Consider the following 12,634-nt stretch of genomic DNA (forward strand, 5'->3'; position numbering starts at 1 on the left):
CAGCACTCTTCCAGGGCTGAGCCTGCAGCCCATGTTAGCCAGCTCTGCCCAGCACCCAGCAAAATACCCAGGGCATCCCTTAGCGAATGGATGGCTGCTTGAGACTCAGCCCCACACGTTCTCAGCCCCTTCGTTGTGTCTGTATGTCTTTTCCCTACCCTGCTGTGTGCACGGTGACACAAAGGGCGTTCTGCTCTGCACCCCAAATCCTTCCCCACCTTTGTGATGCCCTTAGCTAGAAGAGAGCTGCAGCGGAGCTCAGCTGGCCCCTAGGAAACAGATAAAGCTTCGGATCAGTCAGCAGCCAGAAACCCCACTGAATTTGACGCAACACCCCAAAAGCACAATGCACATGCAAGCATGCTGTATTGCACAACCTTCTGCCCTCCTGCTGACTCTCCTCCCCACGGAGCAGGTCAGGACTTCTCCTCGGTGTTTAGGATACCTTGAGATTGGTGCTTGCGTAGAAATGCCAGGCATTCCAGCAGGGAGCCTCTGTCTTTGGGAGGACATTTGGCAAAGGCACTCACGCTGACGGCAGGCAGATAACGGGGCAGGCGCTGCTGAATCAGTAAACAACGGCTGGGGAGCACAGGGCGAGGGCAGGAGCCTTGGCTGGTGAGGAGGGGGCAGCTCAGGGGCCCCTCTGCAATGAGCAGCCCATCGAGACACAGAGCTGGGGAGGTGCTTGTCTCAGAAAAAGGGAAATTCTGTGCTGACCTTACTCCAAGCAGAAGATGGCTTGGCCACAAACCAGCAAGGCCAGGAAAGAGGGTAAGAACAGAGCTGGAGGAGACAGAGATGAAAAGTCCCAGGGCAAGCCCCAAAGCAAAACATTCTTCCCCCCCATGTTATACAAAAGAGACTTAAAAGCACAGCTCCTTTCTGCTTGTAACACAAAGCTGCATGCCAGAAAGAAGCCAGGGACTGTGCTCAGGAGGGGATGAGGGCTGTTAGGGGGAACAGCCACCTGTGGGTGCAAGCCAGAGCTTTGCTAACAGTAGAGAAAGTCTCTTAAGAACAAGGCTGGTAAGAGAAACACAGAAACCCTTCCTCTTCCCCATCACAGAATTCAGGGGTTCTGTTTGCACCCAGCAGAGAGCATCTGCTTTCAGGATTGGAACAGGAGCATCAGAACAGCCTCAGCTCCATAGTGCTGAAAGGAAAAGCCCGTTTCTGTGGTGGCAGTGGGGGGGGGAGAAGGAGGAAAGCAGAGGCTGAAATTCCAGTCCCTGCTCCAAGGTCTGTTTACACATATCTATATGTAACGAGCCTTGGATGAAATCTTGGATGAAATGCATAAACAGTCCTTGGGGCAGGGACTGGAATTCCTGCCTCCCTGCAGCCCAGGAAGAGTCAAACCTTCTCTGCACCTCTCCAGCCCCCCTTAGCAGGGACCCCCATCCCACCAGCCCTTACTGACAGGACGGACAGCATGAGCCAGAACCCCCCTTCAGACCTCAGGAAGTCTCCCATCGTGGGTCAGGTTTACTTTTTATTGGATATCAGAAGCTAAAAGTTGAGAACACAATTCAGACAGGATTGCTGTGCGTCCGGCGGGCAACCAGAGCTCCCAGAGCAGCAAGGAGCAGGACAGCCAAGCCAGCAGCCAGCCCCAGCCCCACATGGCTTCCAGCACCTGCAGAGGAGAAGCCAAAAGGTGGTCAGAAGCAAAGATGGACCCACGCCCCGTCTTCATTACCCACCTGCTGAGGGCACCCTGCCTGCTGGGTGCTGCTGGTGGCCATGGATGAGCAGAGGGCCCAGCATCACGTTTGCTTCTCCCAGTGTGGGACCCAGGGGCAGCTCTCTGTAGGATCGCCTTCCTCTGTGCTGATGGGATGGGCTGAAGGGCTGCAGGGAGCGCCGTGCTGTGCCACAGCTCTGTGTCTCACAGCACGAGCACACAGCCCTCGTGCCCTCCACAGGTGCCCAGCTGGAAGAGAACCTGGTCACCAGCCTGCCCTATAGCAGGGACCCCATTGATAGGCAGCCCAGAAGCACATCCCAGCTACTCACAGCCCGCTGGGTTTGTGGAAGGAGCAAGCCTTGTGCTGAGGGTCCGGAGGTTGGCTGGCTGGGGAGACCTTCAGGTGGCAGGTGATGTAAAGCTGAGAGACCAAGCAGCAGGGTGAGGTGGTCGGTCAGCTCAGAGGCACACACACGGCTTCCCCATGCCCTGTGAGGGACCACTATCTCCCCAAAGCACTCCAGACATCACTGCTTCTTTCAGAACACTGAGTGCAGCCGTTCAAGCTTAACCTAGGGGGGCTTGTCTTGACCAGAACCATTACCCAGGGAGGAGCCTGGGCTCACAGGGCTACGATCAGAAGCAGTAAACACCCCATCCATGTGTTGCTACGAGGGGACAGACTCTAACAGAGTCTGTTGAAGGGTAGGACAAGGGGGAAATGGATTCAAACTAGAAGAGAAGAGATTTATATTGGATGTAAGGAAGTTTTTTTTTTGCACTAAGGGCAGCGAGGCACTGGCACAGGCTGCCCAGAGAGGCTGTGGTGCCCCATCCCTGCAGACACCAAGCTCAGGCTGGAGGGCTCTGAGCACCTGATATGCTGTGGGTGTCCCTGTGCATTGCAGGAGCTGCACTGATGGACTTTAAGGGTCCCTTCCAACTCAAATGACTAGGAATACTTCCCCAACACAACCCTAAAGCTGCACTGACTCACACCATGGCACAAGGTTGGACAACATCTAAACAAGGGAGTTCACCGTCTTGGATTTACCAGGCTGCTGGAGTCTCCTGCAAACTTGAACACATCTACTGCAAACTGAAGCACATCTAGCCGGGGCCTTGGGGATATAAAAGTCGAGGTAGCATCATCCAGCCGCCCATCCACCATGCACCTAGGCACAAACAAAGGTCAGCCAGGTGGCTGAGAGCCAGGGCTCCAAGAGGTGAGCCAAGAGCAGAGCACAGGCAGCTCTTACCCGCTGAAGTCAATGAATGCATACTGGGGAGAGGAGCCCCTGTCTGGGCTGGGGGTGGCCACGCAGCTGTCAACAAAGAGCCTCAGAGGTGTGTGGTTCCCCACGCTGACACTCGCCTGCATGTGGAGGACCTCCCCCAGCTGGAACACAGTAGAGGCCCTCTCGGTGCTCCAGTCATCTGGAATGAAAGGAAGACGGTTCACTGCTCACACACAAGGAACCCTATGAGGACACAAGGCCCTGCAGCTGCCAGTCCTGCTCTGCCACCTGGGGAGCTCACCCATCCCACACACCAGGGGAGACCCCTGCTCCAAACCTACCGTTCATTAGGTGCAAGGAGAAGAGCAGCTTCTGCTCAGAGGAGAGGGTGGAGTGGAAGGGTGCCCACGTGGGCTGGATGGCATGGCTGCTCACGTTGCTCCTCCTGGGGAGTGATGCTCGTGATCAGAAGGCTCCGCTGCTGCAGGAGGGCTTGGTGCCCATCCACATCAACTCACCTTGGGTAGTGGCACTCAATTGGAACCACAGCTGGGCTGGTGCGGATGACAACAGGGTTGCCAGTGTGGACTGGGTTGTAATTCAAGCTTGTGCTGTAGATGAGAGCCTCAGGGGTGACCTGGAGAGAGGCAGATTGCATGATGCAGTCACCAAGTACCCTCCTCCTCCAGTCACACAAGTGGAGCCCCACAGCCTCTCCCAGGAGATTGAGCTTTTTTCAGAGCAGCTTCATGCCATTCTGTAACAATCAAAAGATCAGTGCTGTGGAATGGGCATACAGGAGGTGTCATAACAATGGGACTAATGCAATGGGTAGGGGTTACAAAGAAAAAAGGAAAGGCTTCACCTGTCCCTGAAGATCTAGGCTTGCAGGGAATACTCTGCAAGGGAGGGATCTCCAACCAGAGATCCTCCTCCAGGGGCAGTCAGCCCTTAAATGAGGTCAAAGCAAGGTGCAGCCAGGATCCACCCCTTCCTATCACACAACTGAATTGCCTTCACCTGTGCTGCCAGGGTCCTTTCCCCAGGTGCTCAATCAGTGGTTCAGGCTGTGACTCAACAGTTACCATACACATGCTCTAGCAACAGCAGGCAGCACCCAGACTTCCCTAAACTCACTGTCAGCTGCAGCCTTCAGAGAGGAACTGAGGCTCCCAGCTATAAGGAAAACCTTGTAATTGTTTCCCCAAGCACAGAGCCCAGCCACTGTGCTCCATTAAGTGTTGCATCAGAGACACCAGCAGGCTAAAGAAGCTTCAGCAGCGCCAAGCCTGCCCTTGGCTATGTGAAGTAACAAGCACTGGGAGGGCTGGCAGCTGCTTCCTCTTTAGGTTTGCTTCCAACCTTTCTAAACAAATGGGAAGAAACCAGTCAGAACTTCCCAGTTGAACACCCAAAGGCTCAGCATCCCTTGCTACACGGCACCCCCAGGTGCAAACAAGGAGTCAGCCCCCACCCGTGGCCCCCAGCCTTACCCTGAGGGCGCTGCCACACTCATGCAGCCCAGCCATGAAGGTCACCACGTTCTCAGCAGCATTCTGGGCTGTGGCCGGGCAGGCAGCCGTACCCAGGGTCAGGTCTGCAGCCCGGACCAGGCGCCCGGTACCAAAGAGGTCCCTGTGCACTGTGATCACCATCTGAGCCTCCTGGCACCACACAGACACGGGGTGCAGTGGGGATGCAGCCTGGAGCTGGGACACGTCCACCCATGCCCATGGGGAGGGCTGGGAGAAGGCATGGGGCTGCCCCAAGGACTGAGCCCCCCACAGCTCCGTCTCCCCTCGGAGAAAGCCCCAAGAGCTGTAGGCAGCTCCCATCTCCAGGAGGCAGCAGAAAAGAGCAAAGCCCAGGCAGCTCAGGAGCCTCATCCTGCCTGCCAGAGCCCAGCATAAGGGGCAGGGGCTGCCCAGGGCTTTTTGTAGCCCTCACTCCCATCAAAGATAATTGGCAGCACCCAGTCCCCTGGGGATGGTGTTAATTAGCTAACAAGGAGCTGGTGTCAAACATGCTGTGCAGCTAACTGCAGTTTCTTTTTAACATCTTTTCTGGTAATAAGCAGCCCTGCAAGATCTCCCAGGAGACGTTTCCCAACTCCAGACCAGGTACCTACAAGATCTGTTTGAAAGATGGGCACAAGTCTCCCCTTTTCTCTGATGCAGCATTTAAGGGCAGATTCAGGTCTGGAAATGTTTTATCCCTTTACTAACTTGGGATATCTTTTACAAATCAGGTGTAGGTAGTTATCTTGTCTGCTTTTAGCTTGGAGAAGGCTCTGGGGAGGCTCTGACTGCCCTCATCCACGTCGCTCAGTGTGACAACTCCAACAGCTGTTGAGCCCCTCCAGTGACAGTGACCCCACCTCCCTGGGCAGCCTGTGTCAATGCATTATCACTCTTCCAAAGAAGAAATATTTCCTGATACCGGACCCAAACCTCCCCTAGCACAACTTGATGTGCATCACCTCTCATCCTGTCACCGTTACCTGGGGCAGAGGCCGACCCCCACTTCGCCACGACCTCCTGTCAGGGAGTTGTATTGAGCAGAGGTCTACCTGAGCCTCCTCCACACTGAACATGGGCGTGGGGAGTAAAGCAAAGTATTTGCAGCAGGTGATGCAGAGAAACAATTTATTTCATCTGCATGCATACACAGAAAGAGCAATTAAGGTCATTGCCCCATCAAGCAACGGCCTGGCTGGCATTGTGTTTGGAGAGTGCTCAATTTGGGCGTTCGAACCGCAAACCCAGGTTGCATCCCACGCAGGGCAATGGGATGGGATTGGTAAGGAGTACTGTTCATCTGTCTTGCTTAGTCTTTGTGGCCTCCAGCAACCCATCGTGTACTGAGGTCTGGCTGCTACCTGCCAGCGGCTGCTGCTGGAAGTAGGCCTTGATCTTGCTCAGGTGACGGACCTTCTTCTCAGAGGGATGCCTGTGGGCATTGACCAAGGTGCACATCCTGAGGAGACCCCTGGCGGGGTCGCACGCGAAGCAGGCGTGCAGCTCGGGGAGGCCGACGCCATGGGAAGCCAACGTCTGGGCCGAGGGCCGGCTGAGCAGCTTCTTGTCCAGCAAGGGTTGCAGGGACATGAAGGACTCCAGGCTGGCAGGGCTGAGGAGCTGCCTGGGTTTGTTCTCCAGGTCGATCTCCAGGACGTTGCACAGGTCCATCATGGCGCTCACACTTTCCATGGTGCTGCAGTTGCTGAGGTCCCGCCACAGCAAGTTGCTGGCCAAGTTCTTCAGCTTGCAGCTTTCCTTCTCGGGGACCTTCTCCTTGATTAGGGGTAGAACATCCAAGAAGCCGTAGATCGTGGAGAGGAACTCCTCTTTCTTGCCAATGGCCGTCAGGCTTTTCAGGAGGGTGGGAAGGGGCAGTGACCAGAGACTAAAGGCAGCCAGGATGGGCCTGCGGATGGTGCTGAGGTGGCTAAGCAGATCCCTCAGGCCCACCTCGTAGCTGCTAGTTTTGACCGTCGAGTTGGGCAAACGCATCGTGGGCTGAATGAGGACTGAGAGTATTTTCTCTTTATCGACCACCGCCATCTGAATGACTTCATTTTCTGGAGAGGCCGAGGGAAAAGCGAAAGAGGAGGAGAGAGGAAGAACAGGAACAATTAACCTCTTATTCAGCACGGAAATAAAACACTGAGTCACTGAGCCTTTAACAGCCCCCTGTCTGTCTCAAAAGCAAGGCCCTTAGGGGCTCAAGAGGTTGTCCTCTCTCTTACATCACCAAGCCCATGGCAGAAATATCTGAACTTCATAGAATCGTAGCATCATTAAAGTTGGAAAGACAACTAAAATCATCCAGCCCCGTACCTGTAACCACTTTAGACCATGTCCCACAGTGCCACATCTATCGTTTTCTTGAACACCTCCAGGGACAATGACTCCACCACCCCTGAGGGCAGCCCGTGCCAATACCTCACAAAGCTTCCCAACTTCTGCCCACCCCACATAAATCAAAAGTGATGCTGCCATACGTGGGGATCTAAGCCAGCTTCAACATGGCATACTCATTACAGAAGACGTTCCCACTTAGGATCTTACTCCAAATCTTAACGTCAAAGAAGATCACGGTTCCTTGTCCCACATCCAGCGTGTTCTGGAGGCAGATGGGAAGGTGTGTGTTGTCATTGCTGGTGCCATCCTCGAGCATATCATCTAGCAGACTGGAGTCCTGGTGGAGCAAACGACTAGCTTTTAATAAACATCTCAGGAAGAACCAGGGGAGCAGCTCAGGGTGTTTGTGCGTCCTGGAGGTGACCAAAGGGATCCATTCAAACTAACTGCTGGACAACTTGGAGTGACCTGCTGGGAACCTTACTGAGTAGCTTTCAGCTCTAAGATGACAGGAAAGATGGGGCTATCACAGAGTTGAAGGGTTCTGACAAAAGTATTTCGGCTATCAGGAAGGATTTCAGAAGTTCTTTGCCAGGATCTTAACTCACCAGCAACTCCTCATCCATGCTGTCCTCTTCATCGCTGCCCAAGTTGAGAAGGTCGCTATCTGCCCAGAGAGAAAAGACGTATCACCTTTGGGACACAGGACTGTCTGGCCTGCAGTGAGCACAAGGGCCAACTGACCCCCTGTCAGCATCGTCAGCTGAGCTGAGGTGCCCTGGGAGCAAAGAGGTAATGGGGGGCAACCATCTGAACAAGAAGATGCATTGAGATGCGACCATCATCCTGGGAACTTCTTGGGGATGCTGCAAACTGGCCCCCAGAATCCACCTGATGCCTGCAGGAGCATCGCTTACCTGAGTCATGCATCTCATCGCTGCTGTCTGGCATGATGTTCAGCAGGCAACCTTCCCTGCTGGCAGCCATAGTGGGTGCAGAAAAGCTGGTCTGGGGTTGGGGGAAGCAGTTTGGTTCCTGTGGCACCACTGATGTGCTCCACTCATTGTCGTCCTTCTCAACCTTTATCACTTTTGCAGGAAGTTGCAGCGTGGTGGTGCTTTCATCTTTCTTCCTCTTGGCAGGGTTGGAGGTCAATGGGACCTGAGTGGGCAAAGCAGAGCTCAGTGAGCATCCCCGTGTGGCCAGGGATGTCCTTTGCTGCCAGAGCACAACCACACAAGTCCGAGGGAAAGGCTGAGGATCCTCAAGGCACTCGTTTTTGAACCCAAGGAAAGAACCTCAAAGTAATGACACCGAGGCAGGCACAATGATGCACGGTCCTTGCTTTGGTGAGCAAACCCAGTGTGCCAGCCTGGGGCCGTGATGGGACCACACAGGGACCAACAGAGGACCTGAGGCAAGGGGCGGAGGTGGAGGCCATGAATAGGAGATACAGGGGTGCTTGGAGACGTCGTGGGAAGCCCTGGCATTTGGGATGGCTTGTGGTGTGAGCAAAAAGCAGATCTCACCTGGTGGGAGCTTTTCGTGGTGGCTGGAGCGGGGGCAGCTTCTGAAAGAACAAAAAACACAGCGGGATGAGGAGGGTGAGCAGTGCTGGAGGTGTCTGAGAGTGACGGGTGTTGCAAAACCCTCTGCAGGAGGTGCAGGTGGCTGTGGGGCCGTGTGCCCTCTGCTGCCACGGGGATGCTGGAGACACGGGCAGTCCTGAGCCCCACTGGGAGATGTTGCAGAGGCCAAACTCAAGCCGTGAGGCTGGGCTGGTAAAATGCTTGCTCATTCAGCCACCCACATGTGCTGGAAAGCTGAAAAGGCCATTAGTAGCATCATGCAATGAAGCTGCTGTGATTTGGTAGCTGGGGACATGCCATAGGAATGCTCTCCAGCAGTGCTCAGGATGTGGCCGTGGACATGTTCAAACCATTCGTTGGGGGAAGTGGGACACAATTTGGGAAGCTCTCAGGAGAGCCCTTTTGGGCTGTGACACCAGCAAAAGACAAACGCTCAGCCCAGGAGGATTTTATTGGCACAGCAAGTGAGGTGGGGAGCTTGGTCCCTGCAGCGACTTTCCATGGGTTTTTTAGGCATCCTGGTTTGCAGATGGAGCCCAATCCTCACTGCTCTCCTGTAGTATCATTGCACACCATTTCCCCTCACTTCTTCCTCCTCTTCCTGGGGCCAGCAGTGTGCTTCCAGTCTCGCTTGCCCCTGCTGGGATGCTCCTCCTCCAGCACTGGGCTGGGGGCCTTGGGTGGTGGGTACCTGGCGGGGGGCTTGGCAGCAGGGGGAGGTGCTGCAGGACCCCGATCCGTTTCATTCTGCTGCGAGGTGCTGGGGCAGAACAAATCTAGCAGGTTGGAGGGCTCCTGTGGGGTGGGCACAGATCTGGGGTCCTGAGGCCTCGGTTGCAGCATTGTCCCCATAGAGGAGGCGATGGCACTGAGGGAGCGGGCCATGGAGTGCACCCCACGGGACAGGGACACCAGGTGTTTGTTCTGTCTGCGCTGAGCCTGCAGCAGGCAAGCGCTGACCCCCAGCAGCTCATCCATGTGCTGCAGGTGTGCCCTGGCCCAGCAACCAAAATCTTCCTGCAGGGCGGCCAGGGAGGCCTGGAGGCTCTTGGGGAGAGATGTGGTGTCCCCAGCAGCACTGAGAGGTGATGCTGAGCCTTCCTCTGCTCCTTCATCCCGCTGTGCAGCAGGGGTGGGTGGTGTGGGGGGTGCGTCTCCTCCTGGGCTATGGGGCTGAGGCTGCAGGTCGAGGGTCGGAGTGCTGCTGTCCTCAGATGGCGTGTCCTGCTGGCGGACAGCGGGACCTGCTGTGGGGAGCGGGGCTGAAGGGAGCAGGAGAGGGAGCTTAGCAAGGACAGCATGGATGGAGCGCTCAGCAGATGGCAGCACACCGGGGCCCAGGGACAGAGGCGACCCGTGTGCATGCCACACGTCTTGGAGAGGACAACCCCAGCCCTCCTGCACACCCGCATCCACATGCCACTCACCTTCCCCAGCCCAGGGCACAGATAACTTACCATCATCCCTCCCCTTACAGTGCACTGGGGGCTGGCTGCACTCAGTGAGCCCCACCATCACTTTGGCAGCAACGGAAGCAACGGTGGCATCCCAGCCTCGGAGCGAGGGCAGCAACCACCGTCCTCCAAGTGGGAGGAGATGTGAATCCCAACGTAGGACACCCAGCCTGGCTTTTGGCCTCCACCCAGCTCCGCGGAGCAGCGTGCCCACATCTCACCTTGCAGCCCCTCGATGCGCTCAGCCAGCGCCTGCAGCCTGGCACGGCACTCAGCAAAGTCCTCGTGCAGCCCCAGCTCCCCATCCGCCGCTGGGCGCTGCCTCCGCAGCTCCTCCAGCGCATCCTTGACGAAGGGCTGCATGTCCATCACCTCCTGCTCCGTGGCATAGAGGCCCATCTTCTCCACCAGCCTCTCGCCCGCCTCCATCCTCCGCAGCACGGCCTCCACGTGCCGCAGCTCCCTCTCCAGCTCCCTGCGGCTCTTCTCCTGCCTCCTCTCCACCGTGGCCAGCAGCTCCTCCTCCTCGTGCCGGATCAGCCTCACCAGCTGCTCCACGCGCTGCCTCACCAGCTCCCGCACCCCGAGCCCCGCCGCCTCCAGCCGCGCCGCCTCGTCCTGCAGCGCCGCACGCGACGCCTCGAAGCCGCCCCGCCGCCGCGCCAGCTCCTGCCCCAGCGCTGCCAGCTCGTCCCGCCGCAGCCGTGCCTCCGTGCTGATGTCGCAGTGCTGCCCGCTGTGAGCAGCGTCCAGCAGAGCGCAGATGCAGCACACCGCCCTGCAGCACTGCTTGCAGTAGATGCTGTCGAGGTGAGAAGAGGCGGAGCAGCCGAGATGAAGGGAGCAATGTAAGAACAGAAGGAGTTATTTACTCAAAGGGCGGTGGAGCGCTCAGAGAGGTGTGTGTGCCCCATCCCTGGAGGTGCCCCAGGCCATGGATGGGGCTGTGGGCAGCCTGATTCCATGGCAGGGGTTGGAGCTGGGAGGGCTTTAGGATCCCTTCCATCCTATGCCATTCTATGAACCTCTAATTCTATGATCATCTGTTCTTAGAATCATAGAATGGTTGGGTTGGAGGAGACCTTAAAGCCCAACCAATTCCAGCTCTTCACCATGAGCTGGCTGCCCCCCACGAGCTCAAGCTACCCAGGGCCCCATCCATGGCTTCAGGCACCTCCATGGATAGAGCACCCACAGCACCTCCGGGCAACCTTAGACATTCCACCCACTGCCTTCCTGGCCTCCAGCAGTCTCCTCATCCTCATCCTCATCCTCATCCTCATCCTCATCCTCATCCTCATCCTCATCCTCATCCTCATCCCATGCCCTCCTCTGGCCCCATCAGCAGCCCCAGCGCTTCCTCCCTGCTCCCCACTGGTCACTGCAACCGACTCCCATCCAACTTTTCCATCTGGTGGCCCTCAGCAGAGGGACAGAACCACCTCGCTCAGCCCAAAGATGAATGACAAGAAGTTCCCTACCTTAGAGTCTGCTTCTGGTGGGTCGGGATGGGGCAGGACAAGCTGCTGGTCCTCCTGGTGCCCTCGAGGAACTCCTGCGGCGATCCCACCCTGATGTCCTGAACCCTCTTGGCCTCGTGGTTCTCCTGCTTGACGTAGCGCTGGTGGGTCTCGAAGCACTTTGTGCACAGGAATTCCTTGCACTCCGGGCACCAGTACTCACTGCTGCTCCCACAGTTGTCACACAGCAGCTCGGCCCCGCTGACCACACGCCGGTAGATGCTCAGGCGGGCCTGCAGGCTGCTGAACAGCACGTTGTCCACGTCGGGGATGCCGTCAGGCTGCGGGATGGGCGCCTGGCACACGGGGCACTGCCCTACAGGTTTGTTCTCTCTCAGGCAGCCCAGGCACAGCGTGTGCAGGCAGGTGAGCAGCTTCAGGTCGGGCGATTCCTGCCGGCAGCCCTCGCACAGCACGAACTGGAAGTCGTCCTCCAGCGGCTTGGTGAGGCGAGGGAAGAGACAGAGCTTCAGAACCCCCGTCCTGGCCCAGGTGAGCGGCCACTTCCTACCTGCGGGGCGCTGGTTCTCGCTCAGCACTTCCCCTCCCCATAGCACGAGGGGCAACGCGTTGGCAGCGTTGGAGGGTGGGGATGGGACAGGGGGCACCCACCCGCCCTGCCACCCCCGTCCCCCTCCCTGCCGCCGCCCCACTCTGCAGCCCCCCACACTCCCATCGCACCCACTCCATACGCATGAAAGGATGAAAGCCCTCCAAAAGGTCCCAGCACAGCCCCGTGCCCACCGCCCCGTCGGGGCACAGCCCTCTGCCGCCCCCCCGTCTCCTCCCACCCCACTGCCCCCCGCTGCCGGCCGGGGCTCACCGGGACCGCGGGTTCGAGGCCGTCCATGGCGTGGCACGGACCCGGGGCTCCCCCCGCCTCTCCCGTCGCTCAGTTTCGGTTTCCCGGTGCTGCAGACTCCTCCTCCGGGCGGGACCTATGTTAACTGCTGCCGGGAAGCCATTTCCATGGGAGGAGCTGCACACCGGCTCCTCTCCATCCTTCCATCCACTCCCCGCTGGTGGCTATGGGACCACCGTCAAGTGGAGACCGTGACCAAAGGAGTGGCAGCTAAAAGGACTGTGACTGAGGGGGGACATCACCAAACGGGGGGGTACCCCCACCATGGACCGGTTGGGGTTACTCAGAACAGAGATGCTTTCACCTCTGGGTGCTGAGCATCCCCACACAGGCTATCGGTAGGAATGGGGAAACTGAGGCATGGCTCAGTGCAGCGGGGCATGGGGGAGAGCCCACAGGATCACAGAATGACCAGGGT

General features: G+C 57.5%; 2 protein-coding genes across 2 annotated transcripts; both read right to left on the bottom strand.

Moving 5' to 3' along the window:
- Positions 1–282: 282 nt before the first annotated feature.
- Positions 283–4,842, bottom strand: LOC125698239 (zona pellucida sperm-binding protein 3-like). Its single transcript, XM_048956304.1, has 8 exons — positions 4,422–4,842; positions 3,447–3,565; positions 3,270–3,373; positions 2,950–3,127; positions 2,745–2,865; positions 2,020–2,111; positions 1,707–1,936; positions 283–1,639 (listed from the first exon to the last, which is right to left on the bottom strand). The coding sequence occupies exons 1-8, from the start codon at positions 4,812–4,814 to the stop codon at positions 1,533–1,535; spliced, it is 1,344 nt and encodes a 447-aa protein (XP_048812261.1). The 5' UTR covers positions 4,815–4,842; the 3' UTR covers positions 283–1,532.
- A 715-nt stretch (positions 4,843–5,557) lies between these two features.
- Positions 5,558–12,620, bottom strand: LOC125698236 (protein PML-like). The gene is made up of 8 exons (XM_048956299.1): positions 12,178–12,620; positions 11,316–11,794; positions 10,056–10,636; positions 8,321–8,361; positions 7,709–7,952; positions 7,400–7,458; positions 6,999–7,128; positions 5,558–6,508 (listed from the first exon to the last, which is right to left on the bottom strand). Exons 1-8 carry the CDS (start codon positions 12,202–12,204, stop codon positions 5,742–5,744), a joined length of 2,328 nt encoding a protein of 775 aa, XP_048812256.1. The 5' UTR covers positions 12,205–12,620; the 3' UTR covers positions 5,558–5,741.
- Positions 12,621–12,634: the final 14 nt, after the last annotated feature.

Source organism: Lagopus muta, chromosome 10, assembly GCF_023343835.1.
Source record: "Lagopus muta isolate bLagMut1 chromosome 10, bLagMut1 primary, whole genome shotgun sequence".
NCBI classification, from domain to species: Eukaryota; Metazoa; Chordata; class Aves; order Galliformes; family Phasianidae; genus Lagopus; species Lagopus muta.